Source organism: Pipistrellus kuhlii, unplaced genomic scaffold (genome assembly GCF_014108245.1).
Source record: "Pipistrellus kuhlii isolate mPipKuh1 unplaced genomic scaffold, mPipKuh1.p scaffold_m20_p_15, whole genome shotgun sequence".
Classification (NCBI taxonomy): Eukaryota; Metazoa; Chordata; class Mammalia; order Chiroptera; family Vespertilionidae; genus Pipistrellus; species Pipistrellus kuhlii.
In genome coordinates, this window is record NW_023425460.1 from 469,255 (window position 1) to 483,320 (window position 14,066).

Sequence of the window (14,066 nt, forward strand, 5' to 3'; positions counted from 1 at the left end):
AAAACATACAAATCAGAATGAAGCATGCTTAAAAGTTGAACCTCATTGAAAGTCATCACTAAAAAGGGGAAGGTGGCAGGATTTAGATTGGAGCAGCATTTAAAGTTATATGAAGTATGGACAATAAATTAGTTTTATTAGTAATGTAGTACTAGTAAATTACTAGTAATGTACAGTAACTAGTGGAATTGGGTATTGTGACTTTTTTGTGTTACTGGGTTACATTAGTTAAGTATGACATAAAGATGGCATTTTATCATGAGATAGTGAAAACCTATAAAATGATACAGGGAAAACTTGCTATTGACTTGGAACATTAATAATGTGGACAGGGATCCATTAACAATTCAATTCAATTTTATTTAGACACTGTTTATTTTGTATATTTACTGCTACATTCCATCAGAAAATTTCTTGATGTTTTGAAAAATCATCAAGTAAAATACATTTATTTGAAAAAATTCGAATGTTTAGTCTTTTCGCATGTAAATACTAGTATGCTACACAAAATAGACAGCACAAAACTACCCCAACACAAATTGCTGTATGCACCATTTCTGAAACACATCCCAAATAGAAAAGTGCCTTTACATTGGCTGTAGTGCTTTTAGCTCTAAGGAACAGGAAACAGTAACTTTGTAAAGTGCCAGGTAGGAATTGTCTTAGGCTCGATGGGCCATGAGGTCTATGCTGGGACAACTCAGCTCTGCTCTTGGAATATGAAAGAAGCCACAGGTCAAGCAGAAATGAACGGTTTTTGTATCGGTGTTCTAATAAAACTTCATTAGAGGGACACTGGAATTTGAACATCTCATAACTTTCACATCACAAAACATTCTTTTTTTCAGCTATTTAGAAATGTAAAGCCATTCTTAATTTGCCAGCTGCAAAAATGGGCGTGGGCCAGCTCTAAGTCACTTCTGGGAAAATGTACAAACAAACCAAATGGCTCTACAGCAATCAAGTTTGGGATGAATGTTGGCAGCCAATCCTTTTCTTCAGCATAATTCAAAAAAGACAAATGACAATGATGATAATATCTAACATATAGCTATGTTTCCATCTCAGAAGCTAGTCTAAGTGCATTAAAATAACCCATTTATCCCCAAAGCAATCATAACATAGTATCATTTCTCCTATAAAAGTAAACTGAGGCATCGAGAGGTTGTGTGGCCTGCCCCATGCTGGAATTTGAGCCTTTGCCATGTTGCATCTGCCAGAAATAAACAGGCAAGACAGCACATTTAAGACCCCTACAAAATACAAAACAGATAGCGCTGCACCCTGCTAAAACATCAACAGTAAGGTAGATAACAATTTCTTACATAGACTTATTTGTGGTTACTGTATAGAGGTTTATCAGCTGTTTAAAAAAATAAACTCGGGCTTTTCTTATAAATGTGTCCCTAATGTAAAATGTAGCTCACAGTTGAAAATTTTACAAAAAACATTTTTAACTTCTTTCTGAAGATTAGTTAGTAACAACATACACATTCATTTAAAAATGACAGAAAACAGGAGAACAAGAGGCATTATAATTAAAAAATATACTTAAATACACATTGACAGGAGTCACTGCTGAAACTTAACCACATTCATCACATTTGTAGGGCTTCTCCCCTGTGTGTTTCCTTTGATGTTTAGTAATATCTTTGTGTACATAAAAGCTACTGAACTAAAGTGACATATTTCCCTATGTACAATTTTGGGTTCCACAGGCCCATCAAACACCCACAGGCCGTGTTTTGTAGCGCACTCACACACATAAGTCCCACATACTTCAGGACTCTAGCTGTGTTTAATGATGTTGCCTGATTATTCAATTTATTTGTACTTTTCAAAACCTTAATATATTGAGACAGTTGTAGTTTTCTAAACACACACACACACAAACACACACACACACACACACACACCTTATAGTCAAATCTCTGTGACATGACTTCTGGTACCACTATTTCCCTCCCTATAGTTTCTCTTTGAATTTTCTTGTAAAGCTTTCATATATTTAGAGGTTCTATCCCAGTATCAATAATTCGACATTTGCTGAAACATCACTTTTGATAGAAGTTTCTGTCTCTGTTTCCATCTTTGCAGTCAGCCTCTCTGAGTTTAACTGGGGTAAAAAGACTTCTGAATGATCAGGAATCTGACAGGAGTCTCTCATGTGAGCTTTTGGATGTCTGGTGATGGCTGCCCTAACAGAAAATTTCCTGACATTCATTTTACTTACAGGACTTCTCTTCTGTGTGATTCATATGTTGTACAATAAAGTCTGGCTTCTCAAAGGTTCCCTCATGTTTTGCAGTGTTTCTGTCATCTATGTTGTCTGACATTTAGTCAAGTCTGACATATGGTAAAATTTTCACTTGTAGAATTTCTCTCTGTATTTCCTGTCTGTGAAGGATTGTGGCTAAAGTTCCCCATATTGATGGTATACCTAAAGTTTTTGTCTTGTGTAAATTATCTCATTATTCTTAACGGTACACTCTGCCAGAAGTTCCCAATTTATACTATTTATTAGCTCTTTCTCGGTCTGTGTATCTTTTGATGTGCAGTGAGTTCTGACTTCTGGATAAAAGATTTCTTACACTCTTGACATTCATATGGTTTCTCCCCTGTGTGTTTTCTCTGGTGTATGATAAAATGTGACTTCTGAGAGAATAGTTTCCCACATTCCTTACATTCATAAGGTTTCTCTCCAGTGTGAGTTCTTTGATGTAACCGCAGGACTGAATTCACAGAGAAAGATTTACCACATTCATCACATTTGTAGGGCTTCTCCCCTGTGTGTTTCCTTTGATGTTTAGTAAGGTCAGATTTATAGTAAAAGTGTTTTCCACATTTATTACACTCAAAGGGTTTCTCTCCTGTGTGAGTTCGCTGATGCACTGTGAGGGCTGACTTCTGGTAGAAGCATTTCCCACATTCAGTACATTTATAGGGTTTCTCCCCAGTATGAGTTCTCTGATGAGTTTTGAGATGTGTGTTTCTAGAAAATAATTTCCCACATTCCTTACATTTATAAGGTTTTTCCCCTGTGTGTGATCTTTGATGTACTGTAAGGTGTGATTTCTGGGAAAAGTGTTTTCCGCATTCCTTACATTGAAATGGTTTCTCCCCTGTGTGTGTTTTTTGATGTACCATTAGGTATGCCTTAACATAGAAGAACTTCCCACATTCAGTACATTCATAGGGTTTCTCTCCTGTGTGTGTTTTCTTATGTTCTGTGAGGTGTGGCTTCTGATAGAAGGACTTCCCACACTGATCACATTCATAGGGTTTCTCCCCTGCATGAGTTCTCAAATGTCTACTGAGAGATGACAGGTGGTAGAAAGTTTTCTTACATTCTTGACATTCATAAGCTTTCTCTCTGGTGTTAGTCTTCTCATGTCTTGTGAGGTCTTCATTCCTAGGGACGGATTGCCCATCTTCATTGGGTTTGTCCTTTGAGTGAGTATTCTGATGTACTGTAAGGATAGACTGCTGGTAGAAGGACTTCCCACATTCATTGCATTTATAGGTTTTCTCTTTGGTATGCGTCTTTTGATTTGTGGGTTCTCCAGTCCTAGAGAAAAAATTTCAAATTCATTAATGTGTAAGTCTTTTTTATTTGTCTGCTGTCTATTTTATAGCTGTGTGGTAGGCAGTTAGATAGCCATGAACAGAGTGAGGACAATGGGCCAGGGACAGAAGGTCACCAGGGCAGAAAGCCTCAGGTTTCCAGCAATGAGAAAAACTGGGAAAAGTACCACCTCATCCACAGTGTAACCTTTCCTTTCCTAGCATATCACTCCCTACTCATGTGATTTAAACCTCTTGACCTTTCATTTCTGGTTGTATAGTCCAGATGTTCTCCAGACCTTTCATATCGCTTGTCATGTGATTAGACCTTCCCCTGACCTTTCCTCTCTTAGCATGTTGCTAGTCTTGGGATAGACCCCTTAGAGGAGGAACAAGGGGCCTCATGCAACTCCTATGTGGGCCCTTGCATGATCACTCCCTTAAGCATCAATCCCTGGGGATAACATCTAGCCTCAGTTATATTTTAGCCTGAAGTCCAGAAAAGTAGCAAAACCAGACAAATGATGCCATGGCTGACCTCAGGACCTGCAATGACTAATGACCCGCTGCCTTTGTGCCAACCAATCAGTAGAGACCAGGACCCTCAAATGACACACCTGGAAAGCTTATGAATATTCTATTGGGATCCTCCCGTGAGACCTTCAGATAAACACCCTCAAGATGGATGACCCAGGGTGGCTCCCCCTCTTGGAAGCACACCCAAGCCTTTCCCCTCACCCTCTTCTTCCCATCAGATAAAAGGTACTTTTACCTTTCTCTCTCCTAAGTGCCAAGGGCCCTTGTTTTGCTCCTATAACATGTTTAATTTGTTTCCTGAGCCCATTTATTCCTCATCTGACTTCTGCTTCTGTGACTTTCTAGATACACTTCCTCTTACAGTTTGAGTCTTGGATCTGAATTCTTTCTTAGCCAGAACACAAGTACCGAGGTTGTTAAACTAGGGTCTGGTCTGACTTCACCAGTCTAACACCTGATGCCATTCTCACCACCAAAATAAGAACCAATTTCCACAAAATTCCCCATATTAATTAGATTCATAGGGTTTCTACACTATAAATGCTCTCTGACATACACTGTGGTTTACTGTTTGATAGAAGAACCTTCACTTGCATTATATTCATAGGATCTCTCTACTTAACTCTACCTTGTATAATAAAACCTCCCTGATTGTGTAACTCTGAAGAATCAGAAGACTGCTTCAATAATTGTGCTCCCTGATCTTGAATAAGGTCTCCATTATGAAAAAGGGCTTTCTCATTTGCATTAAGTTCTTTGCAATTTGCTCCAATGTTAGTTTTCTCACATGTAGTATTAACTAGGACAGTCCCAATTCCAGTACCCTCATCTAGACCCTTTCCTATAAAACTTGTAATTTTAAAACTGAATTCTTGAACTTGCCTTGACTTTTCAGCTTTGCTTTCCTGGTGTCTTTCTTCTGACTCATGAATCTTCCATAGGTCTATAAAGGAATTTAACATTTAATACCATGTAAATCTTAAACAATAGCATGGTTATAGGGTTGGGTTGATTCTTAGGCTTCAAGTCAATCTCTGTAAATGAAGGAACTCTCAAATGTCAATTTCCTCTATGTCATTGGTTTAAAAAATAATAAACACTAAAAACTGCGATATCAGAAAGGAGAAGGAATGTGGTTATAAACCCAAGCACCACTGACACTTTACAAATAATGACCTTAAAAACTTGGAGGATGCCATAGCCGATTTGGCTCAGTGAATAGAGTGTCAGCCTGCAGACCAAAGGGTCCCCAGCTTGATTCTGTTCAAGGGCATGTATCTCAGTTGCAGGCTCCTCCCAGCCTAGTCAGGGCTCATGCAGGAGGCAACCAATCTATGTTATTTCTCTCACATCAACAATCTTTCGCTCCTCTTCCACTCTCTCTAAAAATCAATGGAAAAATATCCTCGAGTGAGGATTAAAAACAAACAAACAAAAAAACAAAACAACAACAAACAAACAAAAAAACATTGGAGGAGAAAATTAAGACCAAAAAAAAAAAAAAAAAAAAAAAAGAACAGGGAGAGAGAATAAAAATACTTAAAGTATTACTTAGCAGGAATGTGAGATTCATAGAGAATTCTGTGAGCTCATGAAGGACAAGTAACAGTAAGTAAGGGTGCTAAAAATCAATACACAATCATGTTCACTGGAAACATTGGGGCAAAGATTAAATTGGATGAAGGAGCTAAATACATAGGTTATTTTATCTGTTCACACCTAGTATATTGTGTTAGGATTCCTAGTACAATAGTTAGCAGACTATAAACTTCTACTTTCTTTCCTCTTTACCTGTACACAACAATCTAGTTGTCAACACTAAAGTGACTTGTTCAGAACATCAATTTCCTCGTGTTCAGAGGAACAGTCCTATAGCTTAGACTTAATTTTCACTAGGACAGAGGACTAAGAAAAGTATATGTCCAAAAGGAAAGATTTTTTTTAAAAGCAGAGCATATATCACCCATATAGCAGGAACAATTCCCAGTTATAACACCAGCTGTGCTCACCCTGACCACTAAATACTGCATCTCCAAAGCAATATTACCTATGACTCAATAACGGTTTTATTCTACTTTCATATCTTAGCTCTCACATCTCTGCTCCAATTTACTGCATTGTCTTTAGATTAATGGTTCAACATCATTCTAGAACACTTACTGATCTTCAGCATTCATGTTTAAATGCTTAACAGAAAGACAAAGATTATGAGCAGAGGCTTGTGGTTGGGAGTGCATGGCATTTGTAGGGGAAATATAAAAGTTATTTGACAGGGACTTTGCAAGGTTAACTTGGATATACATGAAATAAGATTCTATTTATGAAAGATACTTCATAGAGTAACTGAAGTAATGATTAGCATGTGTTTGGGGAGTCATGAGGAGAAACAAGATGTAGTAGGCCAGAAAGAGCTAGACTAGTTCCTGACAGAATATTAACTTAGCTGTATCTGGTAATCGTGAGCCAGTATAAGTTTACCATGATAGACTAGCAGCAATGTATGTTTGCAGCATTACACAACTACTATGAGCATTTAAATTAAAAATTAGCTTTCAACACTGATAAGGCATTTAGATCAGTGGATCTATCCTATAGGATGGTAAAATATGATACCAAAATACAAATAAAATAAAGGTGCTGGAGACATCAATTTTAGGAGTTCTCAGCCTAAAAAACAAAGCATTGGTCTAGAAAAGTGAAGCCCTGGTAGAAGTTACTACACAGGGCAGAGGACAGAGTGTGTCTCATGTTAACTGAAACAGAATCTTTCAAAAAATATCTAGTGAACAACTAACATACATGGGAAGGCATTTGTTGTTAATAAAAGGAGGGAAATGGCATTTGAAAAAATGTATAAGCCAGAGTCATAAACTCTTTAGGATTGATTATAGCTGCATACTTCGATGGCAGAGAGTAATCGAATTCTAGAAAAAAAAGTTTAAGTCAAGGTTAGTATATAGGAAAGATAGGTAAACATAAAAATGTTGAACTCAGGGGTGAATTTCAGTGAAGAGAATGAAAATTGGAGGTGTGATTTGTGTTGCTTACATATGCTGATCAAGCATCCTCATTCATTTTTAGATCTCTAAGGCACTTAAAAAAATGATTCCTGAAAAATAATTCAAAAGGCAAAGGCACCAACAACCTCAATACCAATCACCAGGGCTCTGACTGCTCACTCACCAGTGTAGTTCTGAAGCGGAAACTCTACTTCTAATATCCATGGCTCCTTTCCTTGCTTCAACTTCAAAACTGCATTTGACTTATTCACAAAATAACCTATGAGTGAAAGAGATAGAGAAAACAGAACTTGCTTGGAATTTAGGGTCTCTGAAGAACCAAAAGTAGTTTTCGGAGCAGAACAATGAAGGTCCTCCTAAGCTTGGTAAGGTTAGATTTTTTTCAATTGAGAGGGTGGAGACACAAATATTATTTCTGGTACCCAAAATGGACTCATCAACTTTGACCCCTGAAAAATATTAGTATTATTCAAACCTACAGATACCTTACATGTTCCACAGCTGGGAAAGAAAATGCAAATTACTAGGAGTCACAGAGGGGGGACTTTTTCTCACCCACTGCGACGAGGTGACGGTAGTTCTCCCGCATCACTTCCTTGTACAGGGCCTTCTGTCCTTCGTCCAGTAATTTCCACTCCTCCTTGGTGAATTCCACAATGACATCCTTGAATGTTACTGATCCCTGTAACAACATATTTCAGCTCTATTTTGAAGTGATCAGAATAAAGCAATATTGAAAAGACATGTAAACTAGCTTTTAATGTGCTAACTATAGAATTTACCCTGGCAAGTTAAGATACACTGCTACTCTGTACCCTGCTTTACACATAGACAAAGTATTTGTTCACTATATAGTTACTGAGATATCATTGGAAGCGTGGATCTCTGCTGGAGATACAACGATGAATGAAAACAACTATTTCTGTTATCCTGACAGGGAGGCAAAGATGTAAATTCTTTTTTTTTTTTTTAATCCTCACCTGAGGATACTTTTCGATTGATATTCAGAGAGAGTGGAAGAGAGGGAAAGACTGAGGGAAACAATGATATGAGAGAGAGACATTGATTGGTTACTTCCAGCATGAGCCCCAACCAGGGCCAGGGCCAGGGCCAGGGCCAGGGCCAGGGCCAGGGCCAGGGAAGAGCTTCCAACCAAGATACATGCCCTTGACCAAAATTGAACCCAGGACCCTACAGTTCGCAGGCCGACACTCTATCCCCTGAGCCAACTGGCGAGGGCAAAATGTAAATTCTAATATACAATATGCACAGCAGGTAGATGTATACAAGATGTAAGATCGTCACAAATAGGAAAAGTTGTTTTGTATTTTGTATTATCAAGTTAGATCTTATTAGGTGGTCCAACTGACTATGCAAACTTCAGGAATTAAGAAATCAGAACTGGCAAAGGCATATATGCATTAAAAATGGCAAATTTAGGAAACTACAAGTAAGAAAGTATAATGAGAACATAGTGTAGGACCAAAATTAGTTATGTGACAGTCAAATCAGGTTACAAAACATGGAGTAATTCTGAATTTGTCTTTTGAGACATTAAAATAGATTTTGCATACCCAATTAATGTCTTATACATCACATATTTACATCTATTCATTTGTTTACTAAAGTTGACAAGTTTTCTTTTTCATATTTATAGGAAAGAAAAGTATTGCCCTACCAGATTTGGCTCAGTGGATAGAGCCTCAGCCTGTGGACTGAAGGGTCCCAGGTTTGATTCCAGTTAAGGGCACATTCCCAGATTGTGAGCTCAATCCCCAGGAGGGGTCGTGCAAGAGGCAGCTGATTAATGATTCTCTCTCATCATTGATGTTCCTAACTCTCTCTCCCTTTCCCTTCCCATCTGAAATCAATAAAAATATATCTAAAAAATAAAAAAATTAAAGCATGTGCAATTAAAATAATATGAATCAATGTTCTGCTATTTCACACTATGTGGACTGTCTCATACTTCTTTGGGATGTTCACTCTTTTGCTTTGTAGATGCAAATACGGATAATGGGAAACCACTGAAAAGATAGATGTAACCACTAGAGTTATGAGAGATTAGTAGTTTAGAATAAAACTAAAATAGAAGAGGCAAATGGCACATCAGAAAGATGGAGTGTTAGAAAATTTAGAGACACATGTAAACAACAAACATTTACATTCAAGTAGCAGTACTTGGGGGAAGAAGCATAATGCATCTTTGTGACTAATTGGAAATTAATAACTACGGGGAGACAGGGGGAGGGTAACTCATATACTAGTAGTGTCTATATGGTTTGGAAATGGCTAAAGCCATAATGCTAATTATTTTCATTCTTGAGTTTTTAATGATAGAACTATTTGAGGCTGTACAAATTCCTCTGATATTATTTATATTCCATAGAATCTTAAATGTAATATTTAAAAAATATTTTAATTGATTTCAGGGAGGAAAGGAGAGAGAAACATCAATGATGAGAAAGAATCATTGATTAGCTGCCTCCTGCACACCCCAATGTGATCAAGTCTGCAACTATGGGGCAGATTCCCTGACTAGGAATTGAACCATGACAGATGCCTTGACCAGGAATTGAACCATGACCTCCTGGTTCATAGGTCAACACTCACCCACTGAGCCATGCCAGTCGGGCCAAATATTTTTTAATGAACTAATAAATAAAATCAAAACTCAATGTTTTCTACAAATTTATAACTTCCTACATATTCTAGCTCCTTTTATCTCTTTGATTTTACCTCTTATCTTGCTTCCCCTAAGTTACCTCTCTCTTGCTTTGAAGTCCCAAATACTGTTTCTGAAACATGCCTTGGGGTTGCATGTACTTGCTATTGCTCCTATCTAGAATGCTCTTCTGCTATATTTTTTCTTGGCTCCCTGTCTCATTTAATTCAGAACTTTCCTCGAATATTAACTTTTAGAGTGGGCATTCCCTAGCCAACTTACTCCCTGTTCCTCACTTCACTACATCCCTCTGTCTTCTTAAACTGCTTGAGTTTGCCTCTGAGCACACAAGTCAGAAATACCAATCAAATGTTGATTGATATAATTAATCATTATATAATAAACATTATTATATTGTTCTAGGGGCCTGGTGCATGAATTCGTACACATTGAAAGGAACTGTGAGCTGTATGGCTGTGGTGGACACAGGGGCGGGTCTTGGCTCATTCTCTGTGCCTCCACCTGGCCCCTTCTGCTGTAGCCCCCAGTCCTGTCTGCCTGAAGTGGGTGTGAGCAGGGGGAGGTGGAGAAGCCCTGAGGGTCAACTGAGGCCTGCCAGCAGCCCCCACCCTGCTCCCTCAGCACTTGGGAGCAGTAGCCCCATCCCTGCTGCTGCTGCTGCCAGTTGCTGTCTTTGGGGCAATTGGTGCTGGGCCAGCGCTGGCAGCAGTTGCAAGCACCAGGTGGTACAACAGCACACAGTGCTGACACCCTCCATGTTCCACGTGTGCCTCCTAATGGTCAGCACATGTCATAGCGAGAGATCAAACTCCTGGTCAAGAGCCTGCCTGATGGGATAATTTGCATATTAGGCTTTTATATATATAGATAGTGTGTTATCTTTTCTAATATTACATACTGTATATAAGTGTATAATACCACATTTGTTAGTATCCTCACCAATCTCATCAGAAAAGTCTTTAAGCATTAGAAGTTGTCAAGTTCATAGTGAGGGATACAAGTTTTCCAAAATTCTCATTTTCACTTAAAGCTTAAATTTAACATTGGAAACAAATAGAGACAAATGTTTTCAGTGACAGGCTCACTTCACTCACTTTTGAGAAAATGTTTGTTACATACCCGTCTGAATAACCAGGCTGCCTGCCATGTGCTCTTCCAAGGAAAAATAGCATTCCATGAAAAAAAATGGCTAGGTGAGCTCACAAATCAAGCAGCCCCACAGTGCTTTTCCCCCCTCAAGACAACCAACCTTCATAGTCCAGGTGCAGCAGAAGTATTTTATGTGAACTTCCTATTTCGTCTCCCTGAATGTTAAAAAGATGTGTACCCAAGGGTCAAAATTTAATAAAACTGATTTTGATGATTTCATTGAAGATATCGGTAAGTAAAGGTGAGTACACTGCAGAGGGATGCAATGGCATTGGTGTCCCTCTCTTAATTCATGCCAACCAGGCAGCAATCTCCTCACCACAGGTGCGAATGTCAACAGTGTAAATTGGATTTTGCTTTTTAATAATACATGTTCACTCACAGATCCCTTGAAAAGGCCTTGGGAACTGCTGTGCTAGTCAAACAGTATTTTCCCTAAAGGTGATTTTAAACTATTTACGTTTTAAATTTAATAAAAGGATCCTATTTCATAAAAATAATTGAACACACACACACAGTGAAACAAAGTAAGGACTAAGTAAATGACTCACCTGGGGTTTGTCCATTTTTGGCTGCTTTAGGGAAGGGACAAAAACTAGGCAGCCAGAATAAGGAATGTTGTAAGACAGAAGTCATGAGACATATCTTGCAGCTCAGGAATGACCTGTCAGAAGTTTCCAGACAACAGTTTAGTAAAAAGTAAGCCTCTGGAAAACATTCCTTGGAACCATGAAAAGGAATAGGAGGGGCCATGATAAAGGAATACCCATCTGTCCACTGGTGACTCTGAAAAAAATCTTGATAACCTTGGGACATTTTCGAGTGAATTTAAACATTTCTTTCCTACTGACTGCTTTGAAAATCATGTGTCTATTTACCAAATACCACAAAAGAATTGAAAACATAAACATCCAATATTAGATTAGCTAAGCAAGGTGCATAATATATATCCAAAGCATGGACCCCTGTGTTGGTATTACAAATGACGATGAAGGAAATATTTGATATGGAAAAGTGTTTACATTACAGGTCATAACGATTTTTTTTCTATTACTACTATAAACCCCACAAGTTCAGAAAGTCTTCAAAGGGTCTCAAAAATAAGATGTTTCTTCTCCCTAAATTGCAGTTTCTTAAAAATCACTTCTCCAAGAACCTTGTGCTGACTTAACTGTAGCGGACCTGGAGGTTCTGGCCCACGCTGGGCTCTGCTATTAACAAACCCAGGGACTGCCTTATTTTCAACGCCATTATCTTTAACGTGAAGGAGAAGCAGATAATTTTGAACAACCCTCCATGTACTGTTCTGATTCTGTAAGTCTTGACCCAGAGCCACAGATCCAGACAGTCCCTCCAAACGTGGGCTGGGCCTGGGGTAAGGTTTAATTAGGCAGTAATGAATCCTGACAAGGCCATCTAATGTGTTGACAATGACGCACATCTAACTTCTAAAATAACCATTTGGTCCCATCATCCGCAACGAGGTACTTTAGTATAACAGCAAAAGGTACCAGACGCCAGGACGCTGGCATCTTTCCCCGTGTGCAGCGGGAACCCCCTCCCGCGGGCCTGGTGCTTGGCGGGCGCTCCGTGAGCCAGATGCACAGCCAATGGCAGGCAGGTGACATCACTTCCATACCATGGAGCAAGATGAAACCGCATTTTCATCTTTTAACAATGTCTGCCTCACTTCCCCTCCCGACGGGGTAGGATTTGCAGCTTCTCCCATAAAACCTAAACGTCAGAGCTCCAGTTATGGTTTCCACGTACATGTTTTAACAGCTTTGTAAGAACAGGGACGGGTAGGGGAAAGCAGCTACAAAGTTTTGGCACAAGAATTCCCAGGAAGCCCCACAAGGGCTGTAAATGGAACACTGCAAGGTAAATTAGGTTGTCCTAATCCACTACCCGCTGGTTAAGTGCTGGGACAACCGCTGTGCCCAACGCAAATGTTAGTGAGGGACACAGCATGAGCCAAAGAGCAAACAATAGAACGCAAAGCCCATGGTCAAGGCTGCGCAAACAATGGCTCTCCCGAACCGTTAGCGCTGGGGTTTGTTGAAATGGAGGGGACTGATAGCGATGGGAAAGGATGGGTATGAGGATGGAGATGATGGAATGAGCCAACCATGAAAAGAGCGGCACCCCCGGTGATAACAAAAGCAGCCCGTCGTTACCGAGTCATCACACTAAGCCTTGCAAAACAGCCGGGAGGCTGGTACCGCCAGCTCACAGACGCGAGCTCATCGTCCCGAGACGAACTTGCCCGTGACCGCGGGCGCCGGGCTGGGGCTCAGACCCCCGCGCGGGGCCGCGATGGCTCTGCCTTCCCGCCTGCACCCCGCTCCGCCCGACCCGGCCTCCCGGTCCCGCCGCCCCGGCCCGATGAGCGGACACCGGCCTCCCCGGCCCTGCGGCTCCCCACGGCGCCCTCGGAGGCAGCGCGCAGCGGGGCGGGCGGGGAGGGGGATGCGGAGGGAGGAGCGGCGGCCCTGGTTCTGGCCCCGCGCCCCGCGGAGAGGCCGCCCGCCCGGCCTTGACGGCCAGCCAGGCCCGGACGCACCTGGCGCTCCCTCCTCCGCAGATGCCGCCGACAGCCGGGCCGGAGCCGGGGTCCCCGCGGCGCCACGGAGGATGGCGATGCCAAGCTGAGGGTCCGAGTGCGCAGGAGCCGCCCAGCCAGAGTCCACTCGGACCCGCGGCCTCCGCGCCTCCAGCGACTCCCCTCCGGGTGACGTCAGGGCCTGGCGTGCGGGGCCTGAGCGTCTGCAGCTGCGGCGGGTTTCTAGGGGCCGGGCCTCCTTCCTGTCCACTGACAGCTGCTGACAACTCAGCCCAGGCGGGTTGGCCGTCAAACACTGCTGTGCGCTGACCATTAGACTGCCCGCCCGCTGACCATTAGCACTGCCCTGCGCTGACCATTACACTGCCCGCCCGCTGGCCATTAGCACTGCCCTGCGCTGACCATTACACTGCCCGCCCGCTGACCATTAGCACTGCCCTGCGCTGACCATTACACTGCCCGCCCGCTGGCCATTAGCACTGCCCCTGCGCTGACCATTAGTTCTGCCTGCCCGCTGACCATTAGACTGCCCGCCCACTGACCATTA

The 14,066-nt window shown here is 41.3% G+C and overlaps 1 protein-coding gene across 2 annotated transcripts; it reads right to left on the minus strand.

The window, feature by feature from the left end:
- Positions 1 to 481: 481 nt before the first annotated feature.
- On the minus strand, positions 482 to 13,727 carry ZNF25 (zinc finger protein 25). Of its 2 annotated transcripts, XM_036438042.2 has the most exons (6): positions 13,520 to 13,727; positions 11,508 to 11,620; positions 7,677 to 7,803; positions 7,285 to 7,380; positions 4,984 to 5,044; positions 482 to 3,568 (listed from the first exon to the last, which is right to left on the minus strand). In XM_036438042.2, the coding sequence occupies exons 2-6, from the start codon at positions 11,520 to 11,522 to the stop codon at positions 2,521 to 2,523; spliced, it is 1,347 nt and encodes a 448-aa protein (XP_036293935.1). In that variant the 5' UTR covers positions 11,523 to 11,620; positions 13,520 to 13,727; the 3' UTR covers positions 482 to 2,520. The 2 variants fall into 2 exon arrangements, with proteins under 2 accessions (XP_036293935.1, XP_045437630.1); XM_045581674.1 differs by lacking the exon at positions 13,520 to 13,727 and having other exon boundaries at positions 7,677 to 7,824; positions 11,508 to 12,284.
- Between the last annotated feature and the right edge of the window lie 339 nt (positions 13,728 to 14,066).

Coding starts and splice junctions, on each gene's coding strand:
- ZNF25 (XM_036438042.2), bottom strand. Junction 7,381..7,676: donor CCGTCACCTCGTCGCAGTGG/GTGAGAAAAAGT, acceptor TTTCACTCATAG/GTTATTTTGTGAATAAGTCA. Junction 5,045..7,284: donor TCCGCTTCAGAACTACACTG/GTGAGTGAGCAG, acceptor ATTCCTTTATAG/ACCTATGGAAGATTCATGAG.